Source organism: Aspergillus pseudoviridinutans, assembly GCF_018340605.1.
Source record: "Aspergillus pseudoviridinutans IFM 55266 DNA, scaffold_3, whole genome shotgun sequence".
Taxonomy (NCBI): Eukaryota; Fungi; Ascomycota; class Eurotiomycetes; order Eurotiales; family Aspergillaceae; genus Aspergillus; species Aspergillus pseudoviridinutans.
This window is the reverse complement of record NW_025091283.1, coordinates 1,616,143-1,629,691: the sequence shown is the minus strand read 5'-3', so window position 1 is coordinate 1,629,691 and position 13,549 is coordinate 1,616,143. Positions and strand designations below refer to the sequence as shown.

The following is a 13,549-nucleotide window of genomic DNA, read 5'->3' as shown; positions in this document are numbered from 1 at the left end:
TCCTATGGGCCGCAAGGCACAAACCAGGAGCCTTCGCCTGTGGTAATTATTGAAATACTCCGTGGCTGCCACCAGCTTTCCCCCAACTTGGAATATGGGGTGTCTGCAAAGCCCCTAGGTATCGAGCTCAAGCTGTATGTTACGAATCGCTAGCGGCGTAAATCGCTCATTGGATTACAACCTGTATACTATAGAAAGAAAGGGCCACTGTATCTCCTAGATCAGAATGCACTTCCTGTCTGAGCTCATTCTGGAAAAGCTCCACAGTCCAACTCATTCAGCCTTTGGGCCGCTCCATCGAATGTCATCATACTTCTTTCTCTCCAGCAGTGTCCGACCATCGCCTTCCCACCCCCTTTGTACAAGAGTGAGATTATATAACAGATAGGCCATAGAGCGAGCAGACATCAGGATTGAGGTTGAATCACAACCTCAAGATTTCATTACATTTCCACTCATTGAGACGCAGACCCGTATGAAGAATGGACTGGAATGCAGGAAACCTCAAGTTGCGCTACATTAGTACGCACTTGCTGCCGCCTGCTGGTTGGGACGGATTTTGGGACTTCTCAATCTCGCCAATCATCAAATCAAAGGCTTTTGTGACGTTGTAGTCGAGACGAGCACTAGCCTCAGTGAAGGCACAATGAAACTCTTCGCCCAATTGCCTACCCTCGTCCAGCGAAACTTGACGCTGTTCCGATTTGAGATCGCTCTTGTTTCCAACAACCACGAGAGGAACGTGATCCGCTCCCTGGTCTTCGATTAGCAGAGAAACATGCTGGCAATCTGCAGAAAGCTTACAAGATGATTCAGAATTTTGTCGCGTATAACCCTCACCATGTCAAAGGACTGGCGGGACGCTACAGAGTACACAATGATATACCCGTGTATTCCGATAAAGTGCTTAGAATTAAGTATGCTGTACTCATCCTGGGATGAAGTTGTTAGCCTAATTGAAGTCGCTCATGCCTGTATGCTCACTTGACCAGCTGTATCAACGATCTCTGTGGCGAAATCCTGACCGTTGTACTTGATGATGCGACTAAACGTATTCTCAATGGTAGGATAATAGCTCTCGACAAAATGATGTTCAACAAATCGGACCGTAAGAGATGATTTGCCTGCGCGATAAATTAGTTCGGGAAATACGATCAAAATGAGAGATCCCTGAGCAGGACGACAGGAAAGCAGGTGGCATGCTCGTATACGGAGTCGTACCCACGGACCGACTACCAACAATGGCAATCTTCCTCTGTTTCGGCGCAGCAGGCATATTTTCCTGCCTTTTGTGGTTTTCTTGACCTCCCCTCCGTCGCTTTGATTGGAATCACCTGGGAATGAGCAAGGAAAAGTGCCCCAGCTTTGCAAAGTTGGGTCTAATGATCACGCTGACTAGCCAGACTGGGGGAAATAAGCACTGTGCCCTGAGAACATGAACAATCTGAAAGAAAGTGTAGTAATTAAATTACAATAATCGAGACACCAAGAAGTCTGCTGTTTTCTCCGGGTCTACCTAGTTATATAAGGTGCATGTTCCCAGGTGGCAAATCACCTTCAAGCATCCTCAACTACGTAGATGCATACCAAGGTCGCTCAGAGACCGCGGAACATACAAACATATCAAACGACATCCGATCACGGATCACCGATCAAACCTACATCAGCTTAGAGCCCCGTTTGCAGCGTCCTTTCCCTCCATCATTACATGATCATCTGTGCTGGCAGGGAAACGATGTTTACATTCAGCATAATATTCGCGCTCTAATAGCTATCGTACAGATGCGAATCCCAAAAAGATGTGGCTATTTCCATCCATTGCGCCTATCCACAACTTACAAGAGAGTGCTTTCACGCAGCTGAATCTGCTGTATGATATGTTCTAATCTCGCCACGAGTCCAGAGTTTCGGCTTTTTCGTAACTCGGATGGATTTAAATCCGAATCAATCTTCCGATAGTATTGCAAAAACTCACCTGCGGTTGATAAAACTACGGTAAGTCCTCTGTTGTCGAGTGACCTCCTCACCTGGGCGATTGCCTCGTCGCTGAAACAAAGCGTGAGCAGTAGGATAGATAGATATCCGACAGCAACTTGGCGATGAACTGTAGGAGCTGTATGTGCCTATGAATATTGTTATCAGAAGAACAAATTTGAAAGCGACATGCTGTTTGCTTCTTTTTCCTACCTCACTGACCGAATTCACCCTTTCGTAAAATCGTTCCAAAAGCGATTGGATTAAAGGTGTCGAATCAAGAGTCAGGCGAAGGAAAAGAGCCCTCGCCGACTCGCTTTTCTCTGTCATATTGATAAGGACCCCCAAGACTAATACTAATGTGTTCAAGGAGTTGTCCTCCCCTGTAGAAACATCGTCGGATGCGTCGCCAATCTCTGACATAACGATGTTGACCAATCCCTTCACCAGCTCTGGCGTTGCATATTCGTTACAAAGATCCGGGTCGTTATTGGTGAGGTTCAATATTGCTCGAATATAGTACATGCGAAGTAGTCTACCCTGGTTGCACTGGCTCAGATTGAGAATTTCGTGGAGCCGAGAAAGTGAACTCAGAGACGGATAGTTTTGATCGTGGTCTGCTGCGTTGACGATCGCGTAAGACTCCAGTATCGAGAAAATCAAAGCCAGTGTCCTGAACCTTTCCCGCGATACAGGAAATTTGATAGTCTCGTCTCTTTCTGGCATTAACAATTTGACAAGTTGATCTGACAGAGTCGCCGAAATAGGTTCAATGCTGCCGCCCTTATTGTTCAAACTTACTAGGCAAGACTGGATGCTACTAAGAGCCACGAATTGAGGCGATATTCTGAAAGTCGGCTCGTCTCCACTGATGGTTGAAGATAAACGAGGTAAGATGTGCTTGATGGACATTTGTACCGATCTTGATAACCCAGCAGTTGGTAGTTGCGATAGAGACAAAAGATCACGTCCTACGGGCAGTAGCACAGGAGATAGAACCAGCACATTTGACCAGTGGCTGACTAAAGAGATGTGAGATAACGTGTCGCATGAATTGATCAATCCACATGCGCAGAGGGCGAACGATGCAGATACCACATCAAGGCGATGATCTATGCAGCCAACGAGTCGCTCGTGAAAGCCATGTTCAAGAAAGCGTCGGACAAACTGACGGTCAAGTAGCTTTTCACATAGCTGGACAAAACTACTGCATCTACCCGAAGTGGTATTGTATGCATCCTCAATGTCTTCGAATATCAGTTCAATCGCGTTTCGAAAGCGGGAGTTGTCTCCAGCTTGCCTAAGCTCGTGAATCCCACGAACAGGACCGCTATCGCTTGATTCTCCGTCAGCAAGATGCGACGAATGACTGGAGAGAATCTCGGGTCCATATTTTCGGTGCCCTTGAACAAGGCCGCTCGTTGTTGACGCAGGGATTTCGGAAGAACGGCGATTGTCAACGATAGACGTGTCATCCAAGAAAGACCGCTGGCGCGCGTAAGTGACCCTACAGCCTCCCACTCTGGATGAGACTGGGCCAGATGTTTCAGCAGTTCCCTTGATCGGGCTTTCAGTCGCCATCTTAACGGGTCGAGAACTCGGTTTGGGCCGAGAGTTTAATAAAGAGTCTCTACAAGGGCTGTGACGGGGAAGCAGGTCGACTTCTGTGTCATCGTTGGCTCCGGATGCTCGCACCGCATCCTCGACTGTCGGCTCCAGGGGACCAAGTGAATCCACTAATCGCCTTCGTGCGGTTGTTTGGGTTCTGGTCTCTGGCTTCGAATTAGATTGGTATTGAGAGCTTGAGGTAGCAAACTCTGTGGCGATTGAGTGTGTTTTGTTCTTAGATATCGTCCGCTTCATACGGATTGACTGCAGATAAGGCACTGTGGTAGATACTTCGTTTCTCCCCGAACTACCGTCAGATGTCGCTTGCTGAAGATCCTGGCCACCAATTTGTAGCTTGAGTTCATTCTGATGGACAAAGCCTTTTCCGTCGGCGTAACCCAAGTCTGTGACTGCGCTACGATCTCTCTTGTCTCTTGGTGCCATCCGAGAAACAGGATTATGCAGCTGATGCGAAACATCTTGGTCCCGACCTTGTTGTGTTTTCAGAGGAACGTCAAGCTTCCTGCGTTTGTTTTGAGGAGAACGGTGTCCTTTCCCACTCTGGCCTTGGAAGCGACGTAGCATCTTATCAACCGGGTCAAGAACAGGGGGGTCATCCTTAGATGGGAAATGCTCGTGTTTTGTTCCTGGAGACTGCATCTCTGATGCTTCACTCGTAGAGTTTGAAGATTTTGGCGATTCATTACACTCATTTTGAACTTTCGGCGTCGCATGATTACCCTTTCTATGTCTGGCTGTGGCAAATCTGACAATGTCGGTACGCCGTTCAATGTCTTCCTTCATGTTGAATGAGAGAAGAACCCGGAGAGGATACTGGAGAAGAAGGTGCGAAGGACAGGTAGGCTATAAAGTGACCGTCAAAGGGTAAGTATTTCTATACTTACAGTTGAGTGATGATGGTGGAATAATTAGATACCTAAGAACTTAAAAGGTTGGCTACTACGGTAAGGTACTTAGTAAAGGTAGCGTACCTTACAGTTACCTTATTGCCTACCTTACCTAGGTAGTAGTTAGGTATCCGTTGGGTGGCAAGGTAAATTAACGTAGTAACATGAGGCCTTTGTAGGCAGAGTTGTGTATGAGCCGATGGTATTGCTAATGTACCTTATTATTAGGTATTTTCCTTATTGTAATACTTACGAATTCTGTTGCTGATGCCTTAAAAGTAGTATAAATAGAGGGGAATTCCAATCATGACTGAAATAGAAATAACAGAACTGGGCCCGATCTACCTAGACTAAAGTGGATTGGGTTGTAACCTAAGGTATTTGTAAGGTACCTTGTGGTACAGGTATGTGGCACTAAGCTTTTCTCTTTCCCCTCATCTTTCTTAGTACCAATTTACACAGTGCTCCGCCTTTGCTGCTTCAAAACACTATTAGTACCTTACCTCTCTAGAGAGGGTACTCGTAAGGCAGTCTGTTCTGTACTTTTATCATTATTCTAATTGACGAGTTGTCAAATCACCCGAGCCCTCCCCTATTTCTCAAAACTCTGTCCAGCTGTCTAACTACGTCGAGGACAAAACCATGACAAGCACTGGAATGAATGCTGCGCCTTCGCCTGCACAAGGTGTTGGCCCAATTTATAGGCCTGAAGGCGAGAAGCCTACAGCAACAGTGTCCAAAGACATATCTTATGAGAATGTCCATGTGCTGCCACAAACTCCACAACTAATTGCGCTTCTGACGTAAGAGGGATACTCAATACAGACGCTGTGCCCTAACTGATATTGATGAGCATTGAACTCAACCATATGGAGAAGCGTACCTTCTGACCAATTGCAGTATGATCAGGGATAAAAATACAAGCCGTGCCGATTTCATCTTTTACTCCAACAGAATTATCCGACTCTTGGTGGAAGAGGGATTGAATCATCTACCAGTCGTCGAGCGATCCGTTACAACTCCTGTGGGTCGTGAATACCTCGGGGTCAGATTTGAAGGGAAAATATGCGGAGTTTCAATAATGAGGGCCGGGGAAGCAATGGAACAGGGTCTTAGGGATTGTTGTCGGTCGGTTCGAATTGGGAAAATTTTGATTCAAAGAGATGAAGAAACCTGCAAGCCGAAACTCTTCTACGAAAAGCTCCCCCTTGATATCGCCAACCGTTGGGTGCTACTCCTTGATCCGATGTTCGCGACTGGTGCGTCATGTCCTGAATTTCCGGTGTGGTTGAAATTACCCATGTTGATGACTCGTAGGAGGCTCTGCGACGCTTGCTGTCGAAATCCTGAAGGCCAAGGGTGTGCCCGAAGATCGAATACTATTTCTCAACCTCATTGCGAGTCCCTCTGGAGTTGCAGATTTCGCAGAACGCTTTCCAAAACTTAGAGTAGTAACCGCGTTCATTGATCAAGGCTTGAACGAAAAGAAGTAGGTTGAATTCTCCCCCCATGGATAGAACACTAACTTATCGATCCGACAGGTATATCATCCCAGGTTTAGGTGATTTTGGTGATCGGTATTATACCATGTAGCCATGTGGCTTAGCCGGAATCGGATGTCCGAACATGCAGCGGCATGGCTCTTACATAGAGTTGTAGTTTGCAGATGTGCTTTGAAAATTCAAAGTGGTCTCGACTGCTCGGCCGACTAAAGAAATCGTTGAATCTCGACTATTCTTGTCATTGAAAGTGGTCTCGTATAACTGTTCCATAAACTTTGTAAGTCCTCTGCTGCAATGTCGATCATGAGAACAGATAAATACCTATCCAGTCATTATATATCACTGTTTCCGACATCACGATTGGTAGTAGGGAATGAGCGCTCCTGAGAATGGACAGCAAGTATATCATCATCACCATCGTATTTACTAGCTGTATCCTTCGCGACTGCGTCACAAGCATCCACCCAATCCGAATATACATCAACAGCAGCTGAGAGGTCTAGTAAGTAGAATAGTGAATAGAAATCTCCGGTGCATTAGGTGTGACTATACTTACAGTTAATTCCTGTTTGGAACCTTTGTCCACATACTTTACAGGATAAATTTCCAAGGCCTAGCTTTTTGTCTAATTTGACAATGACGGAGTTTTCATGATTGCAGAACAAGCAGGCGAATATAGTTGGCAGTGGTTCTTTCTATTTCAAGTATCAGTGTCAGTGTTGAAGGGCACGTCAAAAGCGATCACCTTTTTTGGTTGCTGTGGCTGTCGGCTGGACTTTTTGCGTTTCCCCTGTTGATTTCAGTCAATATCCGGTTGTAATAGCTCAAAGGTCTAAGCTTTCGACACCAACCATGCTTTATTATCAGGTCCTATTCAGGTCGCGAGTTGTTCTCATGTGGAAAATGGTGGTCAATTAGATGTAGCTACTGGGGCACCGTGTAGTTTTTGGTCACTCTAGCCAGCTTTTTGAAGAAGGCTATAAGCCTTAGGAGACGGTGAAGTGTTGAAAACAAGATGTGCTCGAAAGTAGGTACGGTACGTATGTAGAAGTGATTGACCAGCAGGTAGCAATAATTATACTTTCCATTTTCATACTCAAGAGAGCTTGTCATATGACCATCCGCTCTGCGGTATGCCGCTGGAGATATGGAAACACGTAGTGGGGCTACTCTTGCATTTTAGGGGACATACTCTCTACCTAATCTGCTTAGATTGTGAGGACTATGGAATGTGAAATAATACCTAGATATGTACCCAGAGCATGCTGTACTCCGTACTGGGGCATGGACTCGCTCTCCGGGGTACTTACTTTTACTACCTCTATATGGGTGACATATGGGCTTTGCGCTCTCCCACTGACCTCATTACTAGGCTTATGATGGACTACATCTAATTACCGACTTATGACTACATCCTCCGGGTGGCAAAGAGTAAAATTACTGCAGATATTGTTAATATACACTTCAAAAATGTATTACTTATATGTATATTGTTGATAATAGAGTTGTAGGCATAGACTCATTGAGTTCAGAAGGCCAGTGTGTGCAAAATTTACATGACAGCGAACTATGCAGTGCCAGTATAGTGAAAGGACTGGTTGAAATAAGAAGTTCTTAAACATAAATCAGTGTGGACGGGATGTAAGATGACATATCCGCATCCATTAAGTTAACTAACTAACTAATGTAAGACACTCCAGATGATCACAAGGTAATGAGAGAAAATATCACATGATGTTGTGGGCAGGAGCGGATTATGTAATCTGATCGGTAGGGCCGACGTCTCGCTTAGCGGACTTTTCTGTGGGATTGCAATTTCAACTTATTATTCCGCCGACCAGCAACAAAGCGGTTACTCGACTCGACTCCCTCCACCAGAGCCCGTGGTGTGATATACCTGTCTGTCTTTGATACTCGCAAGATAGACTTGAGTCGCAGTTATGGCGGTTGGAAAGTATGCCAATTCACTTTTATTATTGTTACGCACACTTTTAGCATGTGTCTGGATACTGTGGTTTACGGGTACTGATCTGGGGACAGGAACAAGCGCTTGTCCAAGGGCAAGAAGGGCGTGAAGAAGAGGACCGTTGATCCTTTCTCCAGGAAGGACGAATACTCTGTCAAGGTATGTCGACTTGGACGGTGTAATTCGACCGCAGCTAATCTGTATTAGGCGCCTTCCACTTTCCAGATCAGAGAGTATGTTACGCACATATGATATCGAGGCGCAGGATAAACCGCGATATATAATGGTACGGGGAATCATACTGACTGGATTATAGTGTTGGAAAGACTCTGGTCAACCGCACCAGTGGTCTCAAGAACGCCAATGACTCCCTGAAGGGTCGGATTTTCGAGGTCTCGCTCGCTGACCTGCAGAACGATGAAGACCATGCTTTCCGCAAGGTTAAGCTTCGTGTGGACGAGGTTCAGGGCAAGAACTGTTTGACCAACTTCCACGGCCTCGATTTCACAACCGACAAACTGCGATCCCTCGTGCGCAAGTGGCAGTCGCTGATCGAGGCCAATGTCACCGTGAAGACGACCGATGATTATCTCCTCCGGCTTTTCGCTATCGCCTTCACCAAGAGACGCCCGAACCAGATCAAGAAGACCACATATGCTCGTTCTTCTCAAATTCGCGCCATTCGCAAGAAGATGATCGAAATTATGCAGAGGGAGGCAGCCAGCTGTTCTCTCGCTCAGCTCACTCACAAGCTCATTCCCGAGGTCATTGGTCGTGAGATTGAGAAGGCGACCCAGGGAATCTATCCTTTGCAGAATGTTTGTGGTCCCTGCTATTCTTACTCGGGATGGATACTAACCGCAATCTAGGTCCACATTCGCAAGGTCAAGCTTCTTAAGGCTCCCAAGTTCGATCTGGGTGCACTGCTGAATCTGCACGGTGAATCTACCACCGACGACAAGGGCCACAAGGTCGAGAGAGAGTTCAAGGAGCAGGTCCTCGAAACTGTTTAAGTGGTCTGAATCACCAGTATGCTGGTTGTTGGCACATTGATTTGTACCTACCTGTATGCCTGGATTCTTTTTTTATGAGTTAGAATGGAAAAAGAACTTTTGTCGCGGCATCATGTCTTTATTGGCTGGTGGTGTCGTTCAATTCTATGTCCTTTGAGAATGGTGTTTGCAAAATTATGTCATTATCCAAATATTCTATCTGGATAATTTTTCCGATTTTTCTGATTAAGTGTAGCAGTGAAATACCTGCTGTATAGATGTAGGAGTGTAGGTTGCTAATATAGCAAAGGGCTCTGTTACTGCATAATATAGATTAAGGTAAATTGCAGGCAGTATTACTACAGTACTACCTCACTGGCTATAATAAGTCCTTTCATGATTTATACTACCTAGTGCCTACCTCTAGAGCTATTAGTGGCTATAGTGGATCATAGCACTACTATATACAATCATAGCTGGTAGTGTCACATGTTACTAACTTACATACTACTATGTATATTATTTATATACCTACCCCTGGATAAATTAAAATATAACTATCTGTCCTTAATATCTGATAAGACTGATATTATCTTTAGTAAGATGTAAGATAGCTACTAAGGGACGGGAACCCCTTAATACTAATAAGGTATACAGGGTGGCTGCTGGCCTACCCCCTACCTTCACATGATTTGAAAGCTCTGTTCCCTACTATGATGAATGAATCCCACCAATATAGAAAATTTACTATAGTTAATATAAGCTATTAATAGTTATTAAATAGTATTATATAGATAAAGAAATCTAGAACTTAAATTACTACTTCTATAAAAATTATTTAAATCTACTAACTATAGAAGTAGTTAATATAGTTAAATATAATCTTATTCTAGATATAGACTAAATATAAGCTATTAATTAGATATTAACTAGAAAAGACTTTTTAATACCACTCTATAGAGTTCTATAATAGAGGAAATGAATTAAATATTAAGTTTATATCTATCTATTATTATAGCTATAGAAGAACTATAGGCTTATATAATATTATTTTATATAGTTTCTATATCAATAAAGATAAAAAATACTATTAAATTATAAGCTATAGTAAATAGCTTTTAAATATATTCTATACTATTTCTAGAGAATAAAGAATTTATAAATATCTTTAGTAAATAATAGACTAGTATCTTACTAAAGAATACTATATATAATTATATAATAGATCTTAAAGAGGGAACTTGGCTACCTTATAAGCTATTATATCAATTTATTATTATAGAAGGAACTTTTTATCCTTTAGAATTATATTAAAAAATATATATAGAGAAGATAAATAAAGCTATTTAAAAATTCTATAAATACTTTACTATTATTTATTTTTAAGAAGAATAATAATCTTTTAATTCTATATTAATTATTATAGTATAAATAAAATTATAATAAAAATTATTATCTACTACTACTTATAAGTAAGCTAATGGATTAATTATTTAGAGCTAAGATTTATATAAGGCTAGATCTGTAAGATACTTATTCCTAAATCTAAATATAAAAAAATAAATAATTAGAAAACTATTTTCTATATTAAATATAGATATTTTAAATATACTATTATATTATTTAGCTTAGTAAATACCCTAGCTATATTCTAATTATATATAAATTAGGTAAAGGCTAGAAGTCATTAATCAAATATTTATTATATAGTTTATCTTAATAATATTATTATTTATTCTAATATTAAGAAAGACTATATTTAGTAAGTCTAGAAAGTCCTAGCTAGGCTTTATAGATATAGACTTTATACTAAATATAGTATATATTAATTTCCTATATTTTAATATTAATATAGAAGGTATTAAAATAGGACTAAAATATATTAATATTATAATAGAAATAGAATAACTAGAACCTTAGAATATATTATAAAGTATTATTAATATAGTTTCTTAACTTTATAAACTTTTACTAGAGATTTATCTAAGTATTACTCTAAAATTTATTTCTTCTCTAACTAATCTAATTAAGGAATATACTACTAAAAATAATAAATAATATACTTAATAATCTCTAAAGAGGGAAGAAAAATTCCTTACTAAAAAAGCTAAAAGAGATATTTAAAAAGCTAAAATAGTAATTTATCTTTATGTTTATACTATACTATTTTAATCTAGGAAGAAAAAGCTATATTAAGCCTAATATTTTAAAGACTATAATTACTAGTATCTTTATTTAGCTATAAGATAACAAATAATAGTATCTAGTAGTATATTAATTTAGAAGATATAGGATATAGAAGTCTATTATAATATTTAACTCTTTAACTATAATAATAAGGCCTAATAGTAATCTAAATCTAATATTTATAGAAGCTTAATAAGAGCAACTTAATATAATAATTTAGAATTTAAGTATAATAGTAATTTAAAATATTAATTAATATATAAGTAGCTACTTAGTAATAGAATAATACTAACTAAATTTATAAACTTACTAGAAATATTATAAAAGCTATATTAGAATTATTCCTACTAGTAAATATATTATATTATTTATTAATAGCTAAGACTAGCTAAGAGTAGTAAGATACTATTAGATTAAAACTAATATCTATATTAATCTATATTAATAATAGTAAATTATTACTATCTATTTAGAATCTTTAAAGATAGTATAAGGGTTAGTATTATCCTTATTAAAGACTATAACTTTATCCTTACTATTATCTTTATTATTATTAATAATCTTTACTATCTTTATAGCTAGCTATATATTCTAGAAGTTAACTTTAGAGTTATTATTAAAAACTTTAATAGGGTTAAGCTCTAAGAGATATATATTAATTATAATAAGAAACTTTTTAAAGTTATTATAAATAGTCTTAAGATAATTAAGATTAGTATATTATTTATAATCAACTAGCTAGAATAGCTTCTTTCTATTAAGAATATAATAAACTTACTTACTTAGGGTTAGTATATAAGAGATAAGATAGTAATACTTACATGTAAATATTAAGAGACTTAAGTCTATTTTATAGATAGCTTCTTTATTTTTACTTTTATAAAAAGAGCCGAGAGTTATCTTTATAAGGGTTAACCTAAGAGGAATAAAGTAAAACACTTTTATTAATATAAAAGAGATATTACTTCTAGTAGTAGTAGTAAAGTATATAAAATAAATAAAGAAAAGTAAGAGGTCCTTTATAAAAGAAATATTCTTATAGATATTAGAGAGATTATATAAATACTAGATATAATCTATTAAAAAGCTAAGATTATTAATATAGATAATACAGTATACTATAATAATTAGAAAGATTAAGATAAATAATTAATTAATAAGACTTATTTATTAAGCTCTAAATTCTAGCTAGTAGCTTCTATAAAATATAAGAAATACTTTATATTATAATTTATCTGTAAGGTCGGCCATCAAGGTCTGAGGTCAACTGGTAAGATCAGTGTGAAGGGAGCAAGATAACCGTATATTGCCTAAGCCAGGAGAACTAATCGTTGAGTTGCGGAATAATCAGCAACCTGCGGAGATATCTACAGTGGATCATGTGGTCAAGTAATCCGCACTATCTGTGTTGGCTGCATATGGTGGCTTTATGGTCCGCTGTAGCCCTTAACATTATCTATATATAATTTATATAAGAGCCTTTATATAAGGTTTAACTATTATATAATAGAGTAATAATATAAGACTAAAAAAAGTTTAGGTATTTTTTATAAAATATATATAGCTACTTAATAATTATACCTTAGTACTATAGAAAATATATAAAGCTCTAACTCTAAGTAGTCAATAACTTTTCCTCTAGTTTATTTTTTAAATTAGTAGACTAATTAGGGTCCTAAATACTATCTATTAGATATAGTATACTATAGTTAGTATTTATAAGCTTACTATTTAAAGTAACTAGAATAGTTAGTAATTATTAGAAAAGAAAGGTAGGAAAAGATATATAATTTCTATTTATAGTAATAGTACTCTTATAATAAGAAATAATAGAGTATATAGGAGGCATTCTAATTTTTTTTATAGTAGAAGTAATTTATTAATTATAGCTTCTTTTATCTATACCTTTTAATAGTAGAATATTAATAATAGGAACTAGAAGCTAGAGTAAAATTCTCAAAATCATTTTAGTAATTTACTCTAGTCTAATACTTTAAATTAGTATTTAGGCTAGATAAAGTAACTTTATTAGTAGTAAGATTATTCTCTTTTATTAGAGTTATTAAAGATATTATAAGAGACTTAGAAGGACCTTAACTAATAGAAATTAGCTAGTTATAAATAGATTTTCTACTTTTAATAGCCTAAAGACTACTATACTATAGTACTAAACTATATAGATTAGTAACTATTAGAAGACTAAAAAGAGAGAGATATATTTCTAGTTTACTACCTTATTTATTTATCTTACTAAGGTAAAAACTATATTATAAATCCTTTCTATACAATATATAGTTTATATATATACTAGTATATAATATTTATAACTTTATTATTTATTAGTATACTTAGTAGATAAAATATATGTTTAGCTATCTTTATATTGGGTATAGAGATTACTTTTCGTATTAT

At 38.2% G+C, this 13,549-nt stretch overlaps 3 protein-coding genes across 3 annotated transcripts; 2 read left to right on the top strand and 1 right to left on the bottom strand.

Annotated features, from left to right (window-relative positions):
* Positions 1–514: 514 nt before the first annotated feature.
* On the bottom strand, positions 515–4,386 carry Asppvi_004297 (uncharacterized protein; the record flags this gene model as incomplete). The annotated part of the gene is made up of 6 exons (XM_043300252.1): positions 515–754; positions 805–933; positions 985–1,124; positions 1,222–1,255; positions 2,028–2,123; positions 2,188–4,386. The coding sequence occupies 6 exons, from the start codon at positions 4,384–4,386 to the stop codon at positions 515–517; spliced, it is 2,838 nt and encodes a 945-aa protein (XP_043156187.1).
* Positions 4,387–5,132: 746 nt separating this feature from the next.
* Positions 5,133–6,083, top strand: Asppvi_004296 (uracil phosphoribosyltransferase; the record flags this gene model as incomplete). The annotated part of the gene is made up of 4 exons (XM_043300251.1): positions 5,133–5,293; positions 5,391–5,749; positions 5,808–5,979; positions 6,032–6,083. The coding sequence occupies 4 exons, from the start codon at positions 5,133–5,135 to the stop codon at positions 6,081–6,083; spliced, it is 744 nt and encodes a 247-aa protein (XP_043156186.1).
* A 1,849-nt stretch (positions 6,084–7,932) lies between these two features.
* rps1 (40S ribosomal protein eS1) lies at positions 7,933–8,971 on the top strand (the record flags this gene model as incomplete). The annotated part of the gene is made up of 5 exons (XM_043300250.1): positions 7,933–7,946; positions 8,033–8,117; positions 8,166–8,191; positions 8,275–8,776; positions 8,828–8,971. The coding sequence occupies 5 exons, from the start codon at positions 7,933–7,935 to the stop codon at positions 8,969–8,971; spliced, it is 771 nt and encodes a 256-aa protein (XP_043156185.1).
* Positions 8,972–13,549: the final 4,578 nt, after the last annotated feature.